The 13,143-nt window shown below is 43.3% G+C and overlaps 1 protein-coding gene across 1 annotated transcript in view; it reads right to left on the minus strand.

The window, feature by feature from the left end:
• The window catches only part of SAMHD1 (SAM and HD domain containing deoxynucleoside triphosphate triphosphohydrolase 1), a 65,200-nt gene that overhangs the window by 14,225 nt on the left and 37,832 nt on the right, over nucleotides 1-13,143 (minus strand). Inside the window, exons 11-12 of the mRNA XM_073309943.2 lie at nucleotides 12,374-12,489; nucleotides 4,096-4,235 (exon numbers count right to left, since the gene is read on the minus strand). Coding sequence (XP_073166044.1) covers nucleotides 4,096-4,235; nucleotides 12,374-12,489 — 256 coding nt within the window. The remainder of the gene's footprint in view (nucleotides 1-4,095; nucleotides 4,236-12,373; nucleotides 12,490-13,143) is intronic.

A 13,143-nucleotide genomic window follows, 5' to 3' on the forward strand; every position in this document is an offset into this window, starting at 1 on the left:
GTTTGCAATATTGACAATGGATACAAGTATGTATTCCAAAACTGCTGGGAATCTGCCTGTTTCTGCTGCTATCAGGGTGTCATCACACAATGAAGGAAAGGGCTGTTGAAGAGAGAGCTCTTACTCCCCAAACAAACTTAATTTAATACCAGAACTGTTAGAGGTAGCTACCTATAACACTTTTTAAACAAGTATCAGGGGGGTAGCCATGTTAGTCTGTATCCACAAAAACAACGAGGAGTCTGGTGGTACCTTAAAGACTAACAGATTTATTTGGGCATAAGCTTTCGTGGGTAAAAAGCCACTTCTTCAGATGCATCTGAAGAAGCATCTAAACAAGTGTCTCAAGGATGAAAGCCATCCTTTGAAAGTAAAAGACAATGGTTTGGAATTTGAATTACTTTCCAACCAGATAAATTCTGACTTATGAACCATTAATAAGTGGAGTTGATAGGAATGCCTATGATTAAGGCTGCCCAACACATCCCATTATAAGACATTGTTTTCAGGAGTTTATAAAACTTTGGCAAACTAACCATTTGGACTGAAATTCTCCCTGCCAGGTGTCTGCCTCAGACTGAATTTGTTTGGAAGGTTTCAGCAAAAAGGGTTCAGCTGTTACTAAGAATGAGACTACGGAAAAATGTCATTCCCCCTATGCCCTCCCCATGCCCAGTTAAAAATTGTATAATCATTTTGTTGAGAAGCTCTTGCACCTCCAGCCTTTGGAGGAAGAGCGTGAAATTGGGGTGTGTGTGTGTTGGGGGTGGAAGGAGCACTCTGGTGTCAGGGATAGGCCTTTTGCTGTTCCTGTGAAAAACTGACCACAATTTGACCAAGTTATAAACCTCTGAAAAAAATCTCTTTGCATGTGCTTAGTAGAGACTAGTTAGAGTTTGGCACCTAAATTATATGAAGATTCTGTCTGTACTGAGCATGCTCCAGCTCAGGGTTGCAGAGGCTAAGCAAGACTTGTTTGCAGTTGCTACTGCCAGTTGCAGGGGACTGTTGTGGGGCCAGGCATCAGAACTAAGAGCTGAGATTCTCTCTCCTGTGCTCTCAATACTTCCACTGCGGGCACCCAGGCAGTGAGGAGGTAGAAACTGCCTGATTGGAATGCAGAAAAGACAAAGCACTGACCTGGGCATGGCAATGGAGGGGGTATACTGGTACTGGGAGCTGGTAAAGTTGCAGGGGCAGACAAGGAGACTGGGACTGGCTGGGCAAGAAAACTGGGACAAGCAGCTGAGGGGTGGAAATTAGTAATTCTGTCTTCATGCCAAGGTTTAAATTGTGTGTGTCAAGGTTCCTTCCCCACTCTGAACTCTAGGATACAGATGTGGGGACCTGCATGAAAGACCCCCCTAAGCTTATTTCTACCAGCTTAGGTTAAAACTTCCCAAGGCAAAAGTCTTTGCCCTTGGATTAGGTAAAACGCTGCCACCACCAAGTGCTTTAACAAAGATCCAGGGAAAAGGACCACTTGTAGTTCCTATTTCCCCAAAATATCCCCACAAGCCCTTACACCCCCTTTCCTGGCAAGGCTTGAGAATAAACAAGATAAACACAAACCCCTTGGATTTTTAAGACCCAAAAAACCCAATCAGATTCTTAAAAATCAGAACTTTATTAGAAGAACAAAAAAAAAAAAAAAATAGATGAGAGAGCAACTCTGTAAGATCAGAATGGAAGATAATCTTACAGGCAGTCAGATTCAAAACATAGAGAATCCCTCTAGGCAAAACCTTAAGTTACAAAAAGACACAAAAACAGGAATACACATTTCCTCCAGCACAGCGAATTTCACCAGCCAAAAAACAAAGAAAACCTAATGCATTTTCTAGCTAGATTAACTAACTTTACAGGAGTTGGAAGGCTTGCATCCTTGATCTGTTCCCGGCAAAGGTATCACACAGACAGACAAAAACCTTTTTTCCCCCCTCCAGATTTGAAAGTATCTTGTCCCCTCACTGGTCATTTTGGGTCAGGTGCCAGCGAGGTTACCTTAGCTTCTTAACCCTTTACAGGTGAAACGATTTTGCCTCTAGCCAGGAGGGATTTTATAGCACTGTATACAGAAAGGTGGTTACCCTTCCCTTTATATTTATGACAGTGTGCAATAAATAAGGCCTGGAAACCACACACTGATGGATGAGAAAAAATGTTAAATAATGTCTCATTTAGTAAGCATCGTCCATTCAATGCACTGAATGAGGGAGGGATTCCATGGAAAAAATAGTATTTGACCATGTAATTAAAGATTATATCATAACACATACACACAAAGGGTCATTTCTTACATGGCTGACTGACTTTGCAACCTTAATCTTTTAATGTAATGCATGGGTCATTTCCAAGGCTTTTAAAAAAACAAAGTGTAAAAGAAATGTCATCATGTAGCATCACATTGATAGCCACACATTTCATCAGCAGGCTTTGAACTTTTAGATCCACCACACAGACCTCTGCCACTTGAGCTAATGGAGTAACTGAGATAGCAGTAGTAGGTTGTCTTTCTCTATGTTGACCAGCACTAGGGGGAGAGATACTTTGCCAGTGGGTTTCACAGATTTGCTGACAGCAGACGAATGAAGAACCGCTGTAATTTTGGGTCCAAATCCAGGTTCTGTGGGAATGTGCTTTAATGGTCACGAACTATTGTCCATTCCCTCTGGCTCCAAGCATGACCCCTTCTACTCTGTCCCCTCCAACCTATTCTTGTCCCCATCCTCTCTCCTAATCTCAGGCTCCCTCTTCATTCTTCTCCCCAACCCACTGGCTCCCAGTCTCTCCCACCCCCAATATTTCAGTCAGTATCTCCCCTCATCCCCACAGGCTCCTTGTTCCAAACTACACTCTTCTCTGTTCCCCAGGACTGGCTCTTGTCACCCAGCTGCATTTGGGTCAGACTGTTTCCTCCTCCATGCTGCTTGGGAAACAGAAAGGAGTATCTGGAGTACAGGAGAGAGTCTCCCTGCTCTCAGTTCTGATGCTCAGAGGCCCCTAGCAGCAGCCATTGCAGGCGCAGTCCTGCTCAACCCCAGCAGTCATGGGCTGGAGTATGCTCAGAAGAGGCAAAACCTTTGGACAAATTTGTGGTCAAAGTAAGCAAGTCTCTACTGAGCATGTGAGAGTCTAGATTTTTCAAAAGGTTTTCAAGTTGGCCAAATTTGGGCAGATTTTCTCCAGGGAATCTCCCTTGTCAATTTTCAAATCCCTGCACCAAAGCACGCGTGCAACAGAGCTTATAAATAAAGTAGCTGAAGGGTTTAAAAAAAAAAAAAAGACAAAACATTTCCCTCTATTCTTATTCTCTGAAACCACCACATCATTTTTGCTGAAATTTTCTAAACCAGTTCAGACAGTGGCAAGACACCCAGCATGCAAAATTTCAGCCCAAACAGGTAAAGTTTGGCAAAGTTATAAACAAATGAAAAGAGTGTTTTATAATGGGACATGCTGGGCAACTTTAAATATTGGCAGCAGTACCAGCTCAGTCTAGAATATTTCAGCGTACTATATTAAATTGATATTGACTGTTTTTGAAATAAACAGCTATGCTGAGCCTGAGAAGTAGATAGTGACTAAGGTTGAGAATTTATACCCCCGCAAGTCAAGAAATTCAGAAGTTATATCTCACGTGAATGTAAACTCAGCCATACCACTAAAGCCACTCTGACAACAACTTGGAGCCAAAACTACACCAGAGTCTCATTACTCTGCTGAACGGTTTTACCGTTTCCTTGTGTTCAAATGTTCTCATTTGGTTTTTTGGCCGAAGCGATGCTTTTCCACATATTTTTGCAGAACACGTTATTTCAAATAAAAATATCCTGAAACAGTCCTCAGCTCAGCAGTTGATCTTTTTTATCCAAATCTCTTATCCTTCCCCCAGCTTCCTCCATGTAACAGCCCTTCACCCACTTACTGGCTGAGTTTTGAAGAAGACAGGCCATTTACCATTGGCCCAGGCAGTTTTAGGAATGAGAGCAGAATAGAGACAAATCAGCAGAATAGTCAGAAGTGCATATTTAAAAGAGGCAGCAGAATTTGGAGCCCTCTATCAATAGAGATTGGATTGAGAACACTGTTTACCTCTGTAATTTCTTTTCCTGGTTCAGTCCGAGTCTCTCCTAAATACTTGTATAGATCGCGAAGCTCTATTTTACGCAAAATTTCTCGTGCCTCTGTCAGCTCTTTATTACTAGAGTACAGAATCTCCAGAAAGATGTTATCTGTCAAAGTTAAATACATTTCATTTACATAGCCATGTACCCATTGTTACAGCAGAGAGATGTGCATCTGTGAACATATCTCTATATAGAAAGCCTAACCCATGTGCCAAGAAATGAAAACACCATTTTCAAAGAGTTAGCCAGTACACTAACTCAGTGGTCTCCAAATTTTTTTGATCGCGCACCCCATCAGTAAAAAAATTTTGAGCACGCACCCCAAATTTATGTATATTTATGTATCAATTATATACATGTACGACTGTACTAATATATTATGTAAATTATAAAACATACACAACATAGAAATAGAAAAAATAGAAATTAAAAAAGATGAGAAAGATGAAATAAACAATATTTTTTAAATAATTTATTTTATTTTATTTATTAACAATACAAAAAACCTTTTTGCTCTCACTAAAAAAATATTATTAATATTTTTAGTGAGAGCAATGTGATGGAATATGCTTTATTATTTTTGAAAATCTTGGTTCTACACTTTGTGATACAGTGGGCGCTCAGGGTGGGGTGCAGGGTCTGGGTGGGCGCTCAGGGCGGGGGTGAGAGAGGAGGCTCAAGGCGGGGGCAGGAGGTGCAGAGCACTTACCTGGGGCAGCTCCTGTTTGGTGCATGGGGCGTGCAGTTGGCTCTGCGCAGCGCAGCACCGCCCCCATGGCCACGATGCTGGGAGCTGTGATTCTGGGAGCTGCCCCCACGCCACAGGCAGGGCCACCCGGAATGCAGGGGCTTTAGGGGCTTCATGGCCCTGGGTTAAGGGGGCCCCGGGGCCCTGGCCTGCAGCTCTAAAGCCCTTTTTGGAATGCAGCCCTGCAAGCACGGGCAGGAGGACTCAGGAGGAGCAGGGTCAGCTGCACAGCCAGCGGCTGGAGAGAAGCGGCGCTTTCCCCTTCAAAGAGCCGCTTCTCTCCGGCCGGCTTTGAAGGGGAAAGCGCCGCTTCTTTCTGGCCACGGGCTGCACGGCTGCCCCTGCTCCTCCACGGGCCAGAGGACTCAGGGCCGCTCCTCCCCACTTTTTTCCCCCCCTCTGGCGGTGCTCCTCCTGCCACGCCGCCCTTTTGCTCCGGCGGTGCTCCTCCTGCTGCACCCCCCAATCGATCGTCTTGAGCACCCCCTGGGGTGCGCACACCCCACTTTGGAGACCACTGAACTAACCTAACAATTTCAAAGTTCCTTCCAGAATAGCGTAGGCTGCCACAGGCTTTTCACAATACTATTAGCATCAGATTGAAAGAAGAGGGTTGCTGACCTCCCAACCCCAGGACAGAAAGTTTAACAGCTTCAAGCTAACAACCCTCTTTCATTCCAGGTCATAGCACATCCCAATTCATCCATTCAACATGCATCGGAAAATGCCAATCCCCAGAATTACGGAACTAACACAAGCCTATTTCCTAAAATAAGGTATGGAAAATGCTGCATGTTAGGGGGAACTGAAGTATGCCAACTAACTTAGATCAAGCAGTTTCATTATGTACACAGGTACAGTGTCTCAGACTATGGATGCTGGCAACCAAACTCCATTTCTAATCCCTCAAACTGGACACTAGTGCAACAGTGCCGGATACATTTTTACCTGAGACATGCTTTCCAAACAGCAGGGGAATAACTGGTTCTTTTATATGCATTGTCTATATGTAGAACGTATTCCCCCCCCTTTGGTGAGCATGCACCCCACAGACTTGTGCTTGGATTCTTTCAGGTAACAGTGTCTGTGTGGGGCTGCCTGTACCCTGAGAGTCCTAAAGGGTGGGTGACCCCAACCATCCCCTCAGTTCCTTTGCTAATACAAAATCCTGGTGCTACCAGACAGGAAGCAAAGTATCAGGAAAAGGAGGGCAGGTCGTGGAATATATGGACTATACATCTCAAAAAACCACAGTTGCTGTAAGGTAGTAACCATTTCTTCTTCAAGTGCTTGTCCATATATATTCTACTGTTTGATTCACAAGCAGTGATCCAGATCACAGGATGTGGGTGCTTGGAGTCTATTTATAATACAGCTGTGGCAAAGTGAGCATCAGATCTTGATGATTCTATGGAGTAATGTTGCATAAGTGTACGCACAGAATTCCACTACCGGAACACTTCTCAAAGAAGCTGCAGAAGCTGCTTGAGCCCTGGTGGAGTGGACTGTAGTCCTCAATGGTGGGTCTAAATAAGCTATTTCATAGCATAACTTAATGCAAGTAAAAATCCAATTCAGTCATCTCTGGGTTATATAGCCTAATGTGCAAAAGCTAAAATTAACCGAGGTGAAGCCATGAATGGCTTAGTCCTATCGAGATGTATTGTGGGTCCTATCCTACTTAAGTATTTAGCTTTTCCGTTGTTGGAATGTGGCTTGGGTAAAGAACACAGATAGGTGTATTACTTGATTCCGATGGCAATCAGAGACAACCTTTGGTAAAAATGTTGGGTGAGCCCTTAAGGTCCCCCTGTCCCTAAGAAATATTGCGTGTGGAGGGCCCACCATGAGTGCTTGTAATCTCCCACCCTTCTAGCTGATGTTACTGCCACTAGGAAGGTTAGTGACAAGTGGAAGAGGAAACATAGCCCGGGGGTTTAATGCATCCTTTGAGCCATCAACAGGTTGACACCCAAGGAGGGGGAGACTCCCTGAATAGTGGAATATATGCACATAAGTGCCTTCAGGAATCTAGCTACTTCAGGGTGTGAGAATGTTGAGTGACCCTGCATGAGAGAATGGAAAGCTAAAATGGCTGCTGTGTGGATCTTAAGGGAACTTCTAGACAAACCTTGAATTTCTCAAGGACAGGAGGTATTCCAGTATATCAGGTATCTGAGCTTGAGATGAAGGTAACTGATGTTGATGAGTCCAACAGTGAAGCTTAGCTTCTGTTGTCAGCTGGCCTGCGTGTGTGTGCTCTCTCCATACGCTGTACCAACCCTGCGCAGATAGGTGGCCCAGCAGATCTCAACAGCACTTCCAAGACCACAGACTCAGTTCGGTGATCAAGGAGCTCAGGCAGGTTTATTGCCCTCAAGACACAATACTAGTGCCTGGCAGACTCTACGGGGACACTAACACATGAGTGTCCAGGAGCAAGGACTCAGCTCAGTCAGCAATGGGACTTTCCATTGCCCCCTAGGCCAGACAAAGACACCCCTCCTATGATTTCTCTTTTATACACTGATACAAACAAGTTATGTATTACTCTTCAGATGTGGTTAGTTAACACCCTACACTTTGTACCTGTTGGTTCAAACAAAACATCTCCATTTATTACCCTGTCATCCTGACTTTATCTTTAGGAGGGGTCAGTGTGTACCATCTTCGGGGAGTGTGTTTATACCATAACTTTATATCAGGATGTGCTTGTATTAGCCTTCTGGGATGTATTTATGTGAATACCTAATGCCCAGTACTTCTTAGAAATGCCTGTGTTTTAGCAATGCCAGCCATATTCTTGCAAAGTTCATGTACCGGACAGCAAACTTTTAAGCAGACACTTGCTTTGTAACAGGGCCTGACTCTTGCTGATTTTGGTTCAGGCCTCAGGTCTTGCACCAGGCCCCATGTTCCAGGCTCTCTTTCTACTACAGCTTCCATTTGGCTGAGAAAGCATGCCTTACTGAGTCTTCTCTACTGTGGTTAAGAATATGTTGTACTTCTGATGAGCAGCTCCTCTCTACTGCTATTAACCAACCAGCATCCATGCTGTGAGGTACAGGGAAGTTTGATCCAGATGGAGGATTTGCCCCTCCCTTTGCAATATCACTTATGGCTGAAGAGGTAACTGGACTGGAGCTCGAACGAAGAGATTCACTAAGTCTGAGAAACAGAACTGCTTCAGCCAGACACCAGCATGGTCATCTTGGTGGAGTCCTGTCTCAATTTCTCAATGACTCTTGGGATTAGTGGAATTGAAGGGTATGCATATGTTAGATCCAGAGCCCATGGCATCAGGATGCATCCGACAAGAGATACCCAAGCCTGGCCTCCTCTGGAGCAGAACCTGTGACATTTTTTTGATCTGTTGCATATAAATCTATAGCAGGTTGACCTCACCTGGTGAATGTGTCCTGAATGATTATATGCTACAATGACCATTCATGGTTGATTGAAAACTGTCTGCTGAGGTGATCTGCCGGAACATGCTGCCAGCCTGCTAAAAGCACTGTGGGAATAATCTCATGTCACAGGCATCAATTCCAAAGGCAATTTGCTTCTCGACAAAGAGGGGTGAATCCTGCTCCCCCTTGCCTACTGATATAAAACACAGCTGTAATGTCAGTCATGATCAGAAAGGTTAAACCTCTCAGAGCTGGTAGGAATGCTGTACAAGCTTGATGAACAGCCCTTAGCACTAGGATGTTTATATGTAACTAGGCTTCCTGAGATCATAAACCTGGTGTCAGAAGATTGCATAGGTGGCTGCCCATCCAGCCTGGTGGCATCTGTTACCAGAGTCTTCTATGGCAATGGTGCAGAGAAGGAAGCTCCCTTGCATACTTTTAGGGGGTCCTCCTACCAGTTCAATGACAGAGCTTCTGGAAGGACCTGCACCCTTCATCTTTATGTGTCTGTCAACCACCCTTCTATGCATCAAAGTTGAGGTCTGGCATGCTGAGTTATGTAAATGAACGAAACCATGTGCCCCAGAAGTCTGAGAAATTCTTACAGACATCTGAGGTACTTGCAGGTGGTTAACCAGATTTATTATGGCTTAGAGTCTTCCCTACGGCAGACAGACCATTGCTGTAATAGAGGTCTGAACGACACCTATAAATTCTACCTTTTGACCAGAAATTAACACTGACTTCTTGCTGACACTGTCCTCAAGAGGCAAAAAGACAAAGACTCGGCTTTATGGAGTTGGTCACCTCTTGTAGAGACTTTCCCCAAGTAAGCCAGTTGTCTAGTTGAGTCAAACCTGGACTTCTCAATTCATCAGGTAAGCTACCACTGTCACAAGGCGTTTGATAAATACCCTGGGCACTATGGATAGACCACGTAGCAGTATTCTGTACTAGTAGCATGAATTGCCCACCTGGAACCTTAGGTATTTCCTGTGGTAAGGTGGACTGCTATATGAAAGTCAGTATTCAGGAGGTCAAAATCTGTGTACCAGTCCTGTGGATCAAGAGAAGGAATTATAGAGGCCAGGGTAACCATCCTGAGCTTGAATCTGAATGAAGGTGTTCAGCTGTCTTAAGTCCAGAATAGGGCACCATCCCCCTTTTTTCCTTAAAGTAATGGGAATAAAAACTCTTCCCCTTGTACTCTTCAACTACTACTTCTACTGCTCAGAGATTTAGAAGTGACTGCACTTTTTGATGCAGCATACTCTTTGAGAGGGATCCCTGAAAAGGGATAAGGAAGGTGGGTGAGTGATGGGGAGAGTCTGGAATTAGATGGCATATCTCATCTCTATGATTTCTAGGACCCAGCGGTCCATAATGAAGGTGTTCCAGATCACATGAAAACAAAACAAATAGTTCCTTAACTGTAAGGACATAAAAGAAAGATCCAGCAGAGGCTGTATGCTGCTTTTGACCAAGGAGACAAATTTGCTGCCTTGATGAACTTGCTGCAGGATGGGAAGATGATGCAGTCGAAACAGATGATTTCCTTCTTTGAAAGAGCTGATGCAGATGGTCTGAGCTGTGCAAAGTAGGGTTGCCTGGAGTATGGCTGAGGCCTGATTTGCTTCCTTTTTGAAGCAAGTATTCCAGAGACCTGAGGGTTACTATAGAGTCTTTTAGAGGATGATCAGTCCTTGGGTTAAGAAGGTGCATCCACCACACAGCAGATCATCTACTGTTTGCACCTCTTTTGGGATGCCAGATTGGAACAAAGAGGACCCTTCTCATGGCAACTGAGGTGGCCATAGATCTGGGTGCTGTGTGGGATGCTTGAAGATCAGTGCACATCACTGTGCCACCAAGATTTTAATTCCTCTGAGGTCAAGAAGGATTAATGTCAGAAAATTGGGAGATAAGAGTCCCAATGTAATTAGCCATTTCATCAGTGAAGACTGATGACTGGCAATCTTCATCTGCAGCTTGGTTGATGAGTATTTTTAGCAGCTGAATAAATCTAAAGTTTTGGGATCGTTGTCCCAAGTTGTTGATTTCAGCAGACCTTGATGCTTTGTCCTCTTATGGACTTGCTGCTTCAATCAGTGAGCCGGACACAGAGTACAGAATTGCTCAAAGGTTGCTAGGAGCACCTGGCAACACCGATTTGCCCATTTGGTGTCGGCACCAAGGAAGCAGGCATTTGCCAAAGCAGCTTGGCTGGCTCCAAAAAGCCCTCCCTGATGGGCACTACAAGGTGCCCTGGCATGGAGGTATGTAAAATATCCAGGAGCTTGCAAGACTTGCCCTGGACAGCTTCCACTGGAATCTCTACTATGTCCACCATCCTGAGAGGAATGGAGTACCTACCTCATGAGAGCAGACTTTAAGGAGCTTGGCTTGTTTAGCCTAACAAAATGAAGGCTCAGAGGAGATACAATTGCACTCTATAAATTAGGGCTGTCAAGCAATTAAAAAAAATAATCACAATTAATTGTGAGATTACAAAAATAGTCATAATCAATCACAATTTTAATCACACTGTTAAACAATAATAAAATACCAATTTAAATTCAGCATGGAAGCATGTCCTCTCGAATTGTGGTCAAAGCATGAAGGGACATATGAACATTTAATATATCTGGCAGTGCACGTAAATACCTTGCAACACTGGTTACAACAGTCCCATGGAAATGCCTGTTCTCACTTTCAGGCAACTTTGTAATTAAGAGGCAGACAGCATTATCTCCCGTAAATGTAAACAAACTTGTCTGTTTTAGCGATTGGCTGAATAAGAAGTAGGACTGAATGGACCTGCAGGCTCTAAAGTTTTAGATTCTTTTTAAAAAAATTTATAACATAGCACTCAAAAACAAAACAAATTCTACATTTGTGAAGTTACACTTTCATGATAAAGAGATAGCACTACAGTACTTAAATGAGGCGAAGTGAAAAATACTCATTTTTACAGTGCAAATACTTGTAATAAAAAAATATAAAGTGAGCACTGTACAATTTGTATTCTGTGTTGTAACTGAAATCAATATTTTAAAATATAGAACATCCAAAAATATTTTTGGAATAAATTTAAATTGGTATTCTATTATTAACAGTGCAATTAAAACTGTGATTGTTGTGACTTCTTTTTTAATCTCGTTAATTTGTTTTGTGTTAATCGCTTGTGTTAACTATGATTAATTGACAGCCTTACTATAAATAAGGAGGGAGAGAGAGAAGCTATTTAAGTTAAGGGCCAATGCTGACACAAGAACAAATGGATATAAACTGACCAACAAATGTAGGCTTGGATTTAGACAAAGATTTCTAACAACCAGTGGAGTGAAGTTCTAGAACAGCTTTCAAGGGGAGTATTGGGGGAAAAAACCTAATTGGCTTCAAGGCTGAGCTTGATAAGTTTATGGAGGGGATGGGTATGATGAGGCTGCCTGCAATGGCATATGCCCCATCTGTGACTACTATCAAATATCTCCAAAGGCCAGAGATGGGACACTAGATGGAGAGGCCCCTGAGTTGCTACAAAGAATTCTCCTTCAGGTGTCCAGTGGGTGGGTCTTGCCCACATGCTCCAGGCCTAAATGATCACCATATCTGGAGTCAGGAAGGAATTTTTCTTCAGGCCAGGCTGGAAGAAACCCTGCAGGTTTTTCACCTTCCTTTGCAACACAGGGCACAGATCACTTGCTGGCTTGAATTAGAGCATATGGTGGATTCTCTGTAACTTGAAGTTTTTAAATCAAGATCTGAGGACTGCAGTAACTCACCCAGAGGTTATAGGCCTATTTCATGAGTGGGTGGGCGAGGTTCTGTGGCCTCCAATGTGCAGGATATCAGACAGATAGATGATCACGATGGTCCCTACCAGCCCTAAAGTCTACGAGTCTACTGTCATTAAATGTCTGATACACTCCACCCCCCATAGTTGTGAACTGTGAAAATTTAAAATAGATAAATATCTATCTGTCCAAATTTTTTAAAAAATCAAAATTCTGCCTAGCCTACTTATAAACTGATACCCCATGTAAGCTGGCAAGAACATGTCACCATCAGTGAAAGCTTACCTGTCAGCTTAGTGTAAGCTTCCATATCCTCCATTGCTGTAGAAATCTTGTAGTGTTTTCCACCAGTGCCCTCTATTTTAATATAGGGATCTGCTTTTAGGAAGGCATCTGTAATCCTATTTTGACAGACAGGATATGGATTTAACATGTTAAAAAGAGAAAATGAAAAGCCAAAATGTTTACAAATAAAGGACCACTAGCTAATAAGCATTCCCAGCATGAAGACAGAAGAAGTCAGTTATACCAGGGGTTCTCAAACTGGGAGTCGAGAGCTGTCAGCCTCCACCCCAAGCCCCGCTTTGCCTCCAGCATTTATAATGATGTTAAATATATAAAAAGTGTTTTTAATTTATAAGGGGGGGGTTGCACTCAGAGGCTTGCTATGTGAAAGGGGTCACCAGTACAAAAGTTTGAGAACCACTGAGTTATCCTATAACATTTTATGTCTCCCATTGACTAAACCAGGCTTGTAACTGAGTGTGTCAATGCAGAAGCTGAAGCAACCAAACAGTAAATAACTGACCTTTTGACTAGTTAATAGCGTGCTTTCACTTAAAACCCCCATACTTCTGATGAACTAGAAATCTGACAGTATGCAGTGCTTCTGACTGCATGTTTGACATTACTGTTTGGTTGACTGTAGGAGTATGGAAGTCAGTGACCGACACTCAGACTACTATAATGTAGAAGTACTGCACAGCACAACACACTTGGTGGTGACTAAATAGCTCCATGAATGAATAACTAAGTTGGATGAATGTTTGTAAAGC

Source organism: Lepidochelys kempii, chromosome 13 (assembly GCF_965140285.1).
Source record: "Lepidochelys kempii isolate rLepKem1 chromosome 13, rLepKem1.hap1, whole genome shotgun sequence".
NCBI classification, from domain to species: Eukaryota; Metazoa; Chordata; order Testudines; family Cheloniidae; genus Lepidochelys; species Lepidochelys kempii.